Source organism: Balearica regulorum, chromosome 2 (assembly GCF_011004875.1).
Source record: "Balearica regulorum gibbericeps isolate bBalReg1 chromosome 2, bBalReg1.pri, whole genome shotgun sequence".
Taxonomy (NCBI): Eukaryota; Metazoa; Chordata; class Aves; order Gruiformes; family Gruidae; genus Balearica; species Balearica regulorum.
The window spans coordinates 160,972,069-160,986,487 of NC_046185.1; the positions used below are offsets into that span (position 1 = coordinate 160,972,069).

General features: G+C 39.7%; 1 protein-coding gene across 9 annotated transcripts in view; it reads left to right on the forward strand.

Annotated features, from left to right (window-relative positions):
* PRKAG2 (protein kinase AMP-activated non-catalytic subunit gamma 2) overlaps window positions 1-14,419 on the forward strand; it is a 223,771-nt gene that overhangs the window by 187,000 nt on the left and 22,352 nt on the right. For all 9 annotated transcript variants that reach the window (XM_075746692.1, XM_075746691.1, XM_075746694.1 and 6 more), the window contains one exon: window positions 4,784-4,893. In XM_075746692.1, coding sequence (XP_075602807.1) covers window positions 4,784-4,893 — 110 coding nt within the window. The remainder of the gene's footprint in view (window positions 1-4,783; window positions 4,894-14,419) is intronic.

The window sequence follows — 14,419 nt, forward strand, 5'->3', positions numbered from 1 at the left end:
TTTTATCCACCATCTGAGCTGGCTGAGGGGAGATAGTTATGCTAATAGTATCCAAGCTGAAGAATCTAGTGTTGGGTGCTGGGAGTGCAGGGAGCTCCGACTGCTGTAAGAAAACTCCAAGTTTTTAAAATTACAGTTTCCCAGACTAATTCCGATTAAAAATAGGGAGGGTGGGGCATGGAATTATTGTGTGTGTATGTGGTTTCTGTATTCCTCTAAGTTGTTCACCTAGCTAGGCAGTTAGCTGAGTGTATTTTTTACATGCTGTTATCAGCTATTTTCCCCCCTGCTTTTTAAAGGGCTTTTAAAATTTGGCAGTTACTTTCATGGCAAACTTAGCAATATGTCAGCTATACAAACAGTTGTTTGGGCCCATAAGAGGGGTTCTTTGTATTCCTCAAGTGTTTGAGCATTGCTAGAGCCCTCAGCTCGCAATCTAACCATAAGGAGCAAGGGTGCTATAGAGAGCTGCAGCAGCGTGATTGTGGTCTATGGTGGAATTAACTCTTCAAAACAGGTGAGAGAAAACAGTCTCTGTGGAACTCTGCCTTCCTTTCAAACACTCCTGGAACCACCTACAAAACTTGAAATGTGACTGAATACTAGTGCGGAAGTACAAGGAGCATAATACAGCTATAATATGAAATATAATAGGAAAGATTATGATTTTGTATTGTTGAAATTAGGAAGCATGTATGGTCTTGTTGTTGAGCCAGCCCAGTATGAGTATAGCACAGAAATAAAGCCTGTGGTTTGCATTAAATACTTCTGAGGAACTTTCTGTAGGCTTTTACGTCGCAGTATTTGGAAGCTTTTCAATATGTGTAGACCGTATGTGTCACTGCATGTTCCTGTTCTCCATCTGCAGGCACTTCTTTCCTTCCTCCCCCCTCTCCACCTCCCCTTCTTTTTCTTCTTTTGGAGGCCTTGAAATTCTGAAGGGAAAGCTACAGTGGAAAAGCACCCTGTGTGGTGGCAAAGGTGGAACTGAAGGTACCTGTTCAGTAGATCTCTGAAGAATGGCTTCAGTAGTGCACTGGAAGTTTCCCCTTCACTTATGAAGAGCATTCAGATGATAGTTCTACCTTAGAGCTCTCTGAATAGACAATTACACTTAGCGCCAAGTCCCACTGCAATCTCTGAGTCAGTATCGCTGAATAGTTAATCTGTTAAAAAAAAAAAGTTATGATGTTTTTGTAAATGTTTACTGCCTGAAATAAAAAGTTAAAGCATGTATAATGTTACAGTGGAGGGTGAAAGGAAAGGAATAAAAATCATTTGGTCTTAAATGCATAAGATTGAGAGTGGAGTGGCAGAAATACAAATCTTCATGATCTTCCACTCTAAAGGATCTCTATCTGTAGGAATACAGAAAGTGCTGATGCAGAGAGAGACTTTACTCTGTAAAAGACTGTATGACAATGCTCTCAACTTCAGGTGTTAAATTGTCAAAAAATATTTTAATCTTTTAGGTGACTTTTGTTTGTGCTCCATTAAAAATGCAGAAAACAGTACTGGGGATTTGGATTTTTTTGCCTTCACCTATGACTTGGGGAGAAGAGGTGCACGTGGAGAATGTCCACTTGCAAAATAACTGTCAGATGAATCTTCAAGAAATAAACTTTCATAAGTGAACACCCATATGGAAAGACACATTCAACTACTTATTAGTGGACACTTCTCCTCCTCTGATCCTGCTGTAGATTAAGGTGCCTCCTGCTGAGAATCTGCTCTGTTTGTGAGCCAACTATCTTCCAGATCATGAGCTGTAGAAACCTGAGGTTTGGCTGGAGGCACTATCCTAAGTCTTGGTCTAGACCTAAGATAAGGTCCAGCAAATGTATTCCACAAGGCTTATCTGCAACTGCCTTTGCCATGCCAGGACAATCGTAATTGTCTAGTGCCATTCTATCTTCCCACTCCTTGCAAGAGTTGTTGCAGAAGCACTGTGGGAAAGGCACACATCAGGCATCTGACCAAGGGAGAAGGAATACAATTGACAGGAATGTCAAGGACAGGCAGCATTTAGTTCTGTCGTGACTACAGTTCAGTTTCTGAGGAGGAGGAGAACTCACTTAGGAAGTCCCTGATCTAAGGACTTGGGCTGTAACATGTAGTCCTTCTCCCCTGTGGCCCATCAGTGTGACACAGTTTAGGACATCTTAAGCATTAAACTGGTGTAACTAGGGCTTCTGCAAATAAGACCTCTTATGCAAATCTCATTTTGGATACCTCAGTCACTTCCTCAAGCAGGAGCAGAGATGTTAAGTCACCTCTTGTTGATGTAGTATACCATTGTGATATCAACATCTGAGTGTGTTACTGACTTTATGGTGAAAGAATGGCTAGTGTATTCATAGCTCCTGCATGTTGGGTGGATAACCTCCTATGGAGGTCAGAGATGACGTGCAGAGACTGAGGGAGGTTTTAAGTCAGAGGCATCTGTTCTTGTCCATCTGAAGGGAGCACTGCTTTGCAGGTACTGAATAAGACTTCAGAAGCTTATAGTAGCCAGAAAGGATGAGCATGTATTGGAAAAACAAATAAAACTGGAACTAGAAAATAAATAGGTAATAAAGTAGAAATATCCTCATGGAGATTAGGATGTTTATATTTGATTATTTGTATTTGCAGCACAGTGGTGGCTGGATGCAACCAAAAGCAGTAAGTTTGTCCTCTGGAAGGTGAGGGGAACTGTAAAGAAGACAGCCCTGTCCACTTGAGCTGTGCAGGAGAGATGGGTGTGAGTGCACCCCTGACATGTGCTAAGGCCTCAACATGAGAGACCTTTTGTCCCTTGAGCAGCTGTATATGTGTAATGCACATACAATACCTGTACAAAGAATTAGGCTATGGCATCTGTTTAGTAATCCTAAGTAGTTGAAGGTGTTAGAAGATCTTAAATACCCTTTCCAACACACACATAAAGTCACATAGGACCTAAATTAGATCAGTGCTGCTTGTGTTTTGCATGTTTAGTTGGTAATTCATAAAGCAGGACTTTGATACTGCATGGAGGGACTCCATTTATGGTTGTAGAAGCAACCATGACTTCCTAAAGACCAGAGTTCTTGGTATGTCATCTAAATGTTCTTATAATATTGTTGTTAATGCTTAGTGTCTCGTTCCCTCTGTGCTTCTAGCTTGTGTATTTAAAAAGCAAAGTAAAACAAAACCAAAAAAACCAACAAAAGAACGCCAACAACTCATTCTATCACAGGGTTATTGAATTAATTTCATACAGATAGTAGCTGTTTATGATATTGCAGAAGTTAGAGGGTGATAAGATGTTAGTATATTAGGGAGTTATATAAAGGTTTCTCTGTCCCAAACTACCCTTTTTAACCTCTTCTATACATGCCCTTGATGAGTCAGTACCAGTTCCTCTTTGGCATCATCTCATAAAGGTTGCTTCCCACCAGCATTGTCCAAGCCTGTCTGCCTAGTCCTTTCCCTGTCAGTTTGCTCACATGGTTTCCTAATCTCTTACTGGTTTTTTCCTAGCTCCTGTTATCCTGACCTTCATATGAACATAAATCCAACAACTTTTTTTTTTTTTTTTCATCTTCTTCCTCCCAGTTGGACTCTCTCTTCTGTATTCCTATGGAACTTCTATTTCACGTTGCTTGTGTTTCAGTGGGGAAAAGGTGGTTGTTTTTTTTTTAAAGAGTAATGAGAGTTGGAGATGTAGGACTTGCTTAATGCCTAGAAGAGGCTGCCAGTATCCTAGAGTAGCCACTTGCAGGGAAAGTCCAGCTTTGATTCTGTAGAGTTGGACTAAAGAAGCTGTGCTGAGCCACTCTATGGAAGTAACAAATAATTTGTCCAGTACTAGATGACTGATTTTGAGCAAATCTGGCAAACAAGGATTTTGAGGGTTTTTTGCTTCCTCATTTGAATTTCTTCATTGATCAGTCAGTTTTTCAAGGTTTATTTGTTTGTTTTCTTTTTTCTCCACTCTTCAAAAATTTAACGTATCAAGTTTCTGTGCATTATTACAGGGTCTAAAGGGTGCATTTCTGATGGAGGGGTTAACCTTGACCAAGTTCTAGGTACCCGCCGTAAAGAATGGAGGGCCAAACTGCTTTAAAAAAAACCCCAAAACCCGTACTTGAGCAGATCTGAAGATTGTATGCATATGCATCTAAACTCTGATAAATGCAAAGTAAATTTAATTTAATATGGACCGGATTGCATGTCCTTGCTACAGACGTGCCACGCAAAAACTATTCCAGCCAAGTGGATCCTGTTTTTTATAAATAAAGTGTTGGATTTGGATGCTGTATGTGAAGTAACCTGAAGAGCATGGAACTGATTACGTAACTTGCCTGCTGCCTATTTAGAAAATACAAAATTACTGTGTGTGAAAAGTGGACTGGACAGAGATGAAATTGGAGAAATATTAATTTAAGGAGCTTGAGTTAGTCAACCCTGACACTACTTAAGTTTCAAACTGGCTTCCTCTGTACATAACTAGAATTCAGATGCATATTCCAATAGTTTGCTGTTAGAAAAACAAGATTTCTTTAAATATAACTCTTCAGTGTGGAAGTCCTTTCTCATCAAGGAAGAACAATGCATTTTGTCTTTGTTCTGGTTAATTTGAAAGGAAAGATGAGTCTGAAATGCAGAGTGCAAAACTATGACTCTCTGTCTAGATCTGAAAGTGTGAATTTGAGTTTTGCTTTAGGGTTGGCCTGTAATGGTGTTCAGTTGATTTGACATGTTCTTTACTTTTTTTTAATGTTACTTAAATAAAACAACATAATGTTTTTACTTACAGCACTTGAAGAATCGGAAAGTGACATTTATGTGCGATTCATGAGGTCACACAAGTGTTATGACATTGTTCCAACAAGCTCTAAGCTTGTTGTTTTCGACACTACGCTACAAGTGAGTATTCTCCTTTCAATCTGTCTTTGCTTGCAGTTCATTTTTTTTTTTGAATGAGTGTTTCCTGAGTGTTAAATGAATTTTGATCTCTTGAAGAGAGGTTCTCCCTCAAACTTGTATTGTTTCAACTGTATTTTTCATGTTATAGTAGAGAAGGAGCTAGAGGAAGACATCCTAGCAGAACTGAAAAAGAGGATATAATTTGTTTTGCAGTTGGAATCACTATCTAAAAACTTTCAGACGAGCCCAAATTTATATTGGCTTCTTCATGGTTATCGGAATTTACATAAAGACATTTTATGTAAAGATCCCTGTGCAATAGTTAGAGTATCCAGGTGTTTTGAGCCTGTTCCTGCTATATTGGTAACACAATTTAGGACTAAAATGGATGGCTTAATTATGCAAATTATTACATTCTGCAGAAAATTTTTGTTTTCAGTTTCTCATTTTACTTTTAATCAGTAAATCATGTGCTAGACTCTTGGCTCTGTCTGAAGAGTTTGTTTGCCAAAAGACAGCATTAGCTGCCTGCTATAGAAAGAGTAATCTGTTCTGCAGTGTGGTAGAAAGCTGTGGCTTTCTTTTGTTTCCTGGATTTTGCAATTGATGGGTTTTAGCTTGCTTTGGTTTTTGTTTGTTTCAGTGTGTTTTTTTTCTTTTAAAGATGCTCCATTTCTGGCTTAACTAAGCCCATTAAGTAGTTTTGATCTGGAATGTGCTGCTCAGTTAAATTTCAGCTTTCCACAGAGGCAGCCATGTGGTAGATACTTAGTCCCAAAATGTTCACACTTGCATATCAGATAATCATATATATTGCAAGTTTGAGTGCTATAGTCTGAAAGATGGAAAGCTTACATTGCACAGCAGGCAAGGTGTCAGGGTGGATCAAGAGCATTACACACATATTAGTCTATTTGTACATTACTGACAGCGTCCTTCTTGAGTTCTGCAGCACGGCTAAAAGCACTGGAGCTTCAGTTACTGGTCAGTACAAAAAAAAGCTGCTTTGTAACTTCAGCACTGAACTCTTTTGATTATCCAGGCATCTCGCTAGTGAGGGAGTTTCCTTCATCTCTTGACTCTATTTAGACTCTGAGCACACTGAGATGTGTTGCTTCAATGTGTTGCATCTGATACCTTGGCTGAGTCCTCAAAGGTAAGTATCCTACCCAGTACTAGTATTATGTTAAAGCTTGAGGAGGGCTGTGGTTAAGACTCTGCCCATGTGCCAAAGAACCTCCTGCTGCTAATTGGTCTGGTAGCTGAGAAGGCAACGCTGAACCTAACAGTCACCAGTGTCTCATGTCAGATTATTTCCTCCTTTACCCGTACCCAGAAAGCCAGACTTTTCATCCTTAAGCACCTTGGTGTCAATGGAGCAATCACTTTTATTTTCCACATGCTTTACTGGACGTTGGATTTTGTAGTGAAAAGACACCTGAGTTGTGATTAGAGATGGAAAAAGGTAGCCTCGAGTCTTAGAGGAAGAGCTTTCAAGCACACAGACATCAGCCCTACAGAGTTTAAGTGTTCACGTTGTTGATTTTCTTTGTATATTCCACTTGACTGTTTTGATATAGTCTTTCAACTGCATCTGCTCTTACATTTCACCAGTCACACGGACTCTGATTATGCAAGCACTGTAAGCTCTAATGAAGAGTATCTGTTACATTTAGATATAATACTAATGAATACTCCACCTTACTCTGTTTTGCCACATTCCTTTTCAGAAATTTCTTTCTCTGTCTCCAAAGCTTGTTTCTTTGGGAGGTTGATTGTTGTGACTTTTTCACTGTCTCAGAGGGAAAAGTTCTGCAGCTTTTCCTTTCTGCCCAAGAGAGAGAATGACTGTCAACTCTGGACTAAGAATTCAGACTCCTTTGACCTGAAAGGTTAAATTTGGGATGGTAGTATTAACGGACATTTTCAGCTCTTCTCAAAGACTATTAGCTTTCTTTTGATTCCAGAGGGTATTTATTCTCGCACTAGGAGATAATCTGTTGGGAGTTGGTACCTGCAGCTTGTTGGCACAACCCTGTTGAGTTCAAAGCTGTCAGTGGTCACCTGGGTCAAAGGCTTGAGCTTGTGTCACTGTTGCAGTCAGAAAGATGAATTTTCTTTATTCCATGAGCCAGTTAATCTTGGGACCATTGAGGCCGATCACCTCTTGGATTCCTCAGATTTCTTGATGAGTTACATAAAATCATGCCAGCTACCAGCTTTCATAGCATTCTCAACACAGCTCTAGCCATTAACGTAAAGAAGTTAGTTTCACCTCCAGTTGGTGAGCCAGTGTGAGGTAGTACTTGGAGAAGCAGAGTGTGAGTGAATGAACCTTGTGGATTTGCACCATAAAGGAAAACAGGTAACTTGTTGGTAATGGAAAAACTTTCACCAATGCATCACTAAAATCCCGTCTCATTTGGGATCCCTAATGATGGTCATGGACTACAACTGGAGAAGAGCAAGGCATGCCTTGGTCTGCGATCACAAAGTCACATTCTCAGTCTGCTTCTCCAGGTATTTGAAAGCAGTGGTGGTAGAAGGGCAGTCTGTAGTTATTCATTCAGACTCTAGCATATGACAAGGACTCACTTTTTGCCTCTGTTAGTGTAAACTAGTAACACTCAATGGAAGAGGAAGAAAAAATGGAGCTCTGTTATGTTCTAATCTAATGGCATCCTTTGAAAGACTGTCAGATTTTTATTTGACTGCAGTATTCCATCTCCCTCTACTGGTCAGCCATCACAGCACACAGCACGTGTTGCTACCCTGGAAAATTATTCATGAGACACTGCGGAAAGTATTTAAAACTGTTCTTAGCTGTGGGAAAACTGGAGATGTTAACTGTTACAATGTGGCACAATTCACACCGCTGAAGCAACATCTATTCATAAAAGTAAACGTTTAGTCTCAATGTATTTGAGGGATCTAGTGTAAAGCTTTGTAAGGAATCTTGTTTTAACCCTGAACAAGACAGGAGATGGTAAGGTGTCATTACACTGGAAACAGAAAGAAAGCCTTAAATAGCAGCAACAGGAACTAGTAAAGAGCAGGAATGGGCCGACACGCTCTTCAGTCCTGCTTATTTGTCAGTCATAAGGCATGGGGCCTCTCAGTTCCAGCAGCTACCAAATGTCTTGCTGCTTCTAGTGCTAGTACTCTAGTCTGGTCTTGTGTATCGAGAATACACCTGTGCAACTGGCATCTACGTTGGGCTATTGTGAAAGCAGTGGGGTATCTCATGCGCTTCCATTAGGCATCGGATCATAGGGTAAGGGAGAACTGTGCTGTGCCTCAGCTGGAGAATGTGTCACTTGGCACAGACTTGAGCAACATCTATACTAAATAAATAAAATGTTTGGAGCCAAGGTCTGTTTACCTGCCTGAGGCCAACTGGCACAGCTCAGTTTGCCTTAGTATAGCTTAGCTTATATTTCCCCCAGACCAGAGTATCTGCATGTAATCTGCCTACCTGACATGGCCCCTAGCCTGTACTGAACCCTGAGAAGTGGTAGATACTGTCTGGGAGAGTGCTGGCTGGCACAGGTCTCTTGGTTTAGACTGACAGGGGAGTGTTTGTTCACCCTTTTAGTTTACTAATACAGATGTAGCCTATAAGTATTTGCGCCTCATAAATATTAATAAAATCATATTAAGCTCCGCTTCAGTTCTGTGCCTTTCCCCTGCCTGTGACCCACGAATACTCCTTGTTCATGACGAGCTCCAGCCTTTGGCTTTTCCCAGAGAAGATACTGTCTTTGCTTGATGAGCATTAAAGAAACTTTTAAAAGTCTGATCTGACCAGGAAGGGAGTAAAGAAACAATTAGATGTTATAAGCTGTCCTGGGAAGTTTGGAAATTTGCCTCTGTAGATGGTGGGGAAACTAGGCAAGTTGCAACAGTGTGCAGCTCACAATGGATAAACTGTCTTTCTAATCTCTTGCACATCTCTCAAAATGCAAACAATAGGAGAACAAACACTTCACAGCCCCTTTGAGGGGGTTAGAAGGGTTGTCCCCTGAAGGGCTACTCTGTGAATGAGCATTCGCTTGCTGTTCTTCATTCTAATTATTCAGTAAATGGATCTGGATTATCTTTATATTAGACTCCAGGAAAACACTGAGCTAAATGCAGATTTACTGGTTACCAGCTTGTGTCTTCAGCACAGTATTGGAGTAGTCTACAAGTGTTAATGCATTTAACGTGGCAATGATCTGGGGCAATAAGGCTGCCTTTACTTTCTGTTGGTTTTAACTTTTTATCAGGTACATAGACACAGCAATCTGATCTTTTCCTTTGAAACTGGTATTAATGCTTTGAAGAAAAATAGGGATTTTCGTAATTCCTGTATTAAATAAAAATGTCAACAAAATATAGCACTTTTTTGACATTCTATCAGTTGGATTACTTTTCTTAGTAGTACTAACATCGTCTACTAATGTGATTTCACTTTTTTCCTTTTTACTGCATACATTTGACTTTGATGTTTTCTTTAGAGACCAATGCATTTCCTCATCCTGAACTCTATTTGAATTTTTGAAGGATATGGCTCTTACCTAGCTTACAGCAGTCTCTGAAGCTTAACTCTATAACCTTCTTAAGGCCAGATTTTTGTCTGGCCTTTAAACAAATTTATTAATTTGTTTTGACTTTGCCCGGCCTACGTAAAGATGAGAAGGATTAGCTTATTTTGTGGCACAGAGCAATTAACTCTCCAAGAGGAATTTTAAAGGTAAGTGTAAGTCAGAGACTTCCCTGCTCCATATCAAGCAGTAATCTGCAGTCGCAAGAATGGTGTGTTAGCAAATATAGTGGCCGTGTCTTGTGAAGTTTGTATAAGCTCTTGTGGGGTGAAAAGCTCTATCCTACCTTTGACTAAATGATATTCTTACCTGTTAAAAATAAATTTATGTTTTAATACTAAAACATATGTAGCTTTTCCTCATCGTGACCTTGAAGCTGTTTTTGAAGTATTTGTCCAGCACTTCATAAACTAATAAAGATCATGTTTATGTGGAAACAGTCATCAAAATAAGCTTTCAGAATCCTAAAGATTTTTCTATCATGAAGAAATCTTGGGAGAATTGTGTGACTTGAAGGTTAGATTATTTAACCTTTCTGGTTAATGAAGTTATCTAAGTTGGTAATGGACCAGATGTTGTTATCACTAATGTAGGCTTTTGTGAGTAACTGTCAAACACTAGCAAGAGCTCAAATACTTATTTTTCTACCACATAGCTCGAAAAATATCTGGAACAATCTTCTGGAAACTTCTTTAGTGGTTTAACAAGCTGGAAGTAAATATAACTTCTGCAGAGCATGCAATGGATTCCACATAAGAAGAGTGGAAGAGGGCTTGTATTTCTCTTCCTTGTGCTGTCTCTATTCAGTAAATGGATTTATTATTCTTGTTCCCTCCAGGTCATTCTTGACTGGGGTGTTGCCTCTCTCCAAGGTAATGAGAAAGACCAGGCTTCCAAGAAGAATGCTCTAGAATCTTTTGCTTCCAGAAACACACAGCAGACTCTGCTGTTGCAACAGAGTTCTCACAGCTTTACAAAAGAATTGGCTGTCTACTCCTTAATTGGCATTGAGGCTTTTCCCCTTCAAAGTTGCTAAATTTAAACTAATATACTGTCTGCATTTTTGAGGAGTGTGAACACTCCTCCTTGTTTACCCGTCCCACAGAACTGTAAGAGAATAATGTAATTTAGCTTCTAACTGTCATGTGGGCTGAGGCAGTTGAGCAGGCCACATAAAAGCTCCCTTCATTGAGATCAGGCTGGAATCAGTAGCTTAATATGGGAAGACTCCTGCGGTGTTTTTTTCAGAGCCACTCCTGTTGCATGTACACAACAAGCATTGGAGCTTAATTCCTGCAGCTCTCAAAACCAATAGGAAGCATTAATTCCTGGATGTTGGAGGAAGATAATATGAGTTCATTGTACCAATTAAGCAGAAATTTTTTGGCCTACACAGGGTGTAGGTAAGGTGTTTGTGCTTGGCTGGGTGGAAGTCATGCATCGTTTTTCTTGCCTTCCCTGCCCCACCACAACTTTTTCTTAATCTGTGAAAGAATTACTGTACCCGTCCCAATACAGACGGTCCCAGTGGCTCTGCCTGTGAGGCTTACTTACCTAATGTCTTACTCTTAGCTCATTATGGCATAAAATCTAGCAGCAGAAATTCTGGTGTGAAGTGATTTCTTCGTTGGTTTTTTTTTTTGTATTTTATTTTTTTTTCCCAGAAAACAAAGTTGTGCTATTTTTTTGACTAGAATGCTTAGGCTCACCTCAAACAGCAGATGAAAGCAAGTGTTATTGAGATGGAATGACAGAGTTGACTGTAATCATGGACCAACGGCTGTCTAGAAGAGGTCCTGATTAAATCAGCACATATGTGGTGTTAGAGGGAGAAGGAGAGCCCTTAATTGTCGGCTCTAATATGGGCATATTGACATTGAGTATTAGTTAAGGTCTTGGCTTGTTGTCTTCAGTTGGATTGGGACCTTTTCATGTGGATGTGGTGTGGGGAGGATTTCTGCATGTGGACCCGGTACCTGCTCTCTGGGGAGAAATCTAGAGCACATGCCTGCATACTTTAACTTGAGGATAAGACACTATCTATTATTTCTGGGGTTTGGCTTGGGTATCAGCTCTTAAATTTTACTAAGCACTCTATGGCCATTAGTAGTACATCATCTACCAGGAGTGTAGGAGTGTTCCCTTTCCATCTCCTGTGAATGAAGAAGATGGTTGAATTTTTTGATCTGGTTCCATGTAAGCCTTCCAAAATTCAACATGAGCTAGATGAGCTACTTGTGGATGTTTGTTGGTTGGACTTTTTCAGATGTTAAAGCAAATGTAGCCTCTCAGTTAATAACAGGTTTGTCCAATTTTTCTCTACTTTACTTGAGGGTGTAATAAGGTAAAAGAGGAAATTCTTCTCTTCAAGACCTGCTTGGCCCTTGCCCTAGGCAAAAGTCTTTATTGTTAAGTCTTTAAGTAGCCTCTTTTTTTTAAAGGCATAGTCCTTAAGGAGGAAATGCTTCTACAAAATTCATAGACCAAAGAAGAAAATAATGGAAAAATAAATTTGAATGCAACAGTCATCAGGCTGAGATGATTGGTTGCAATCCTGTGTACGGATTTAGTCCCTCCAGACAAGCCAATTTATAAAAACACTGAACTATATATACATACTATAAAAGAGACTTTTAACTTTTCAAAATAGCTCCTTTACAGGACTGTGGCTTTCTGTAACTTAAAAAGATGTCTTGATTGGACATTACAGTTTTATTTGAAGAAAAAAAAAAAAAGAAATTGCAAGTTAATGTTGAATATCCTTCCCAATATTTTGTTGGCCACTTTATGGGAAACAAAGACAAAGCAATTAAGAGAGTAATTCCTGTGAGAAGTTTAACTGTTTTCTGATAGTAGGTGTCATCCCTAGATTACAAGTTAGGAGAAGGATTTTTCAGTTTCCTTTTGACCCCTTGGAAAGCTGATGTGGAGATTATTTGTAAAATTGGTCCACCTCCCTGAAATTTCTTTGCTTCAGATCTTGCATTTGGGAAGAATAACCTTCTCCTCAGCTGAAGGTGTTTAAATATCACTGCTATCTGGGTGTGAATTGCTTCAAAGCAAAAGTGTGGTTTTGGAAAATATTTAGCTTGTACTGCTTTTGTATTATCAAAATGATGATCACAGCATCTGGGGATGAATGCTGGAGTCTTTGATTCCAATTTAGTTCACCAAAATTTTCAGCCATAGAAATAAATCTTTTGGCGATGGTGCTGACTGTGTGGAAGAGGAGGGTTGCCCTAAGAGCTTTCAATGGCAGTTATATTTTCAACTTAGTATTGTGTTCTTTCTGTTTTCCTAAATACTGTATCACAAGTCACTGTTCAAATGAAGATTGAAAATTGGGTGGTTAGCCTTCTCCAGTGGACCATATTGCATTGCCTGGGGTCCAAAGACTTTCAGTAGAAGCTGAGAGTGAATAAGGAGAAAAAGACAGTGTGAGCACTTCCAGTCATTGTTGAAGAGTATTTTTCAGATAAAAAAAAAAATTATGATTTGCTGGACCTGAGAATGGGCTTGCACCCTATTTGACACTGTGTTGTTATGACTCAAGTAGTTAGTACCTTGTTTTGCCTCTTTGCTGGTTGCATTGTCAAACAAGTGCACAAAAGCACTGGTGAACTCCTTGTATGAGACCTGCCTTACAGGCTGTGATACGGTACCAGCACTATCTGAAATCCTAGTGATGGGAGGGAGTAGCAGAGGAGACATGCTATAAACCTGTCTTATTGCAGCTCGATCATCAGGCTTGTTGGGACTTTTTTTTTCCTCTGTCAGATCTGCCGAGATTTGGGCAGCCAGAGAACTTGCCATGCTACTTAAAGAAATATAGTCCTGTTTATGTTGGGCTAAAAACTGATGCCCAATTCCTCACATTTTCACATCAAAAGCATTTGAGAGTCAGTCAGCTCATAAACAGATTTAAACCAGGAGAGAGAAGTGTAGGTTGCCCAGTTTTTATGCAGTACAAAGGTCACAGCAGAGGCCTGATGGTTTTCCTGTTACAACAAAGCCTGGTTGTGCTACTCTTGGTCTTCTTACTTGGTAAGAACTATTGAAATGTAAGTGTTTAGCCTCTAAGAGAGAAGTCTCGAGGTAGCTTTTTCTTGTGCCTTCTTACTCTTAACAGTGAGAACAAAGACTGTATTCTAGAGTGACTTTGTAAGATTTGCTCGTATTATGAAGATATATATGCTCTTTATCCCTTGAAAATAGAAAACTTTTTCCCCTCTACCAGGGACCCATTGAGAAGGCAACACCATGCCTTGCTGTTTCATAGTTAGGGCTTTGTGAGCATATGGGTATATGAGTTTAACCTATAGTGCTACTTCAGCTGCTCTTATCCAGTTTACTAAGACTGAATGCCTTCCTCTTGCAAATTTCTTTCAACTACATATCAAACTTTGTATTTTGTTATGCTAGGAAGGGTTATGGTTTCTCAGTGATTGCCTGACAGATTTGGTTTTGATACTGTGGTGCACGTGTGAATTTTCTGAGGCATGTGTTCCCTGTAAGTTTTGTAGCCCTTAAAAATCGTCATGACACAAGACTAGGAATTATCTGGAGAAATCCAACTTACCCAGAGAAAATGATGATAAATGTTCTAGCTCACCTTTAAGCATCCATCCATCAGGAACGAGGGATGATAAAAGTGTCAAGGATCAACTGGGTCTGATACTGATTTTCTGGGAACTTCTTTCTTTCTATTCTGATCTGATAAAATAAACATTTCTTGGGGTTACATTAGGAGCTTTTCAGGCAAGTAAAACTAATGCCCTGGTGTTGGTTTATACAGTGAAAGATGAGGCAAGAGAGGTACACATTTATGGTCTTGCCCTTGGATAGTGGCCATGCCATAGAAGTTCTGGCAAATCTTTTAACACTGTCCATACTGCTAGTCTTCCACATCATCCTCTTGCTATTACTGGCAGATCTGGAGG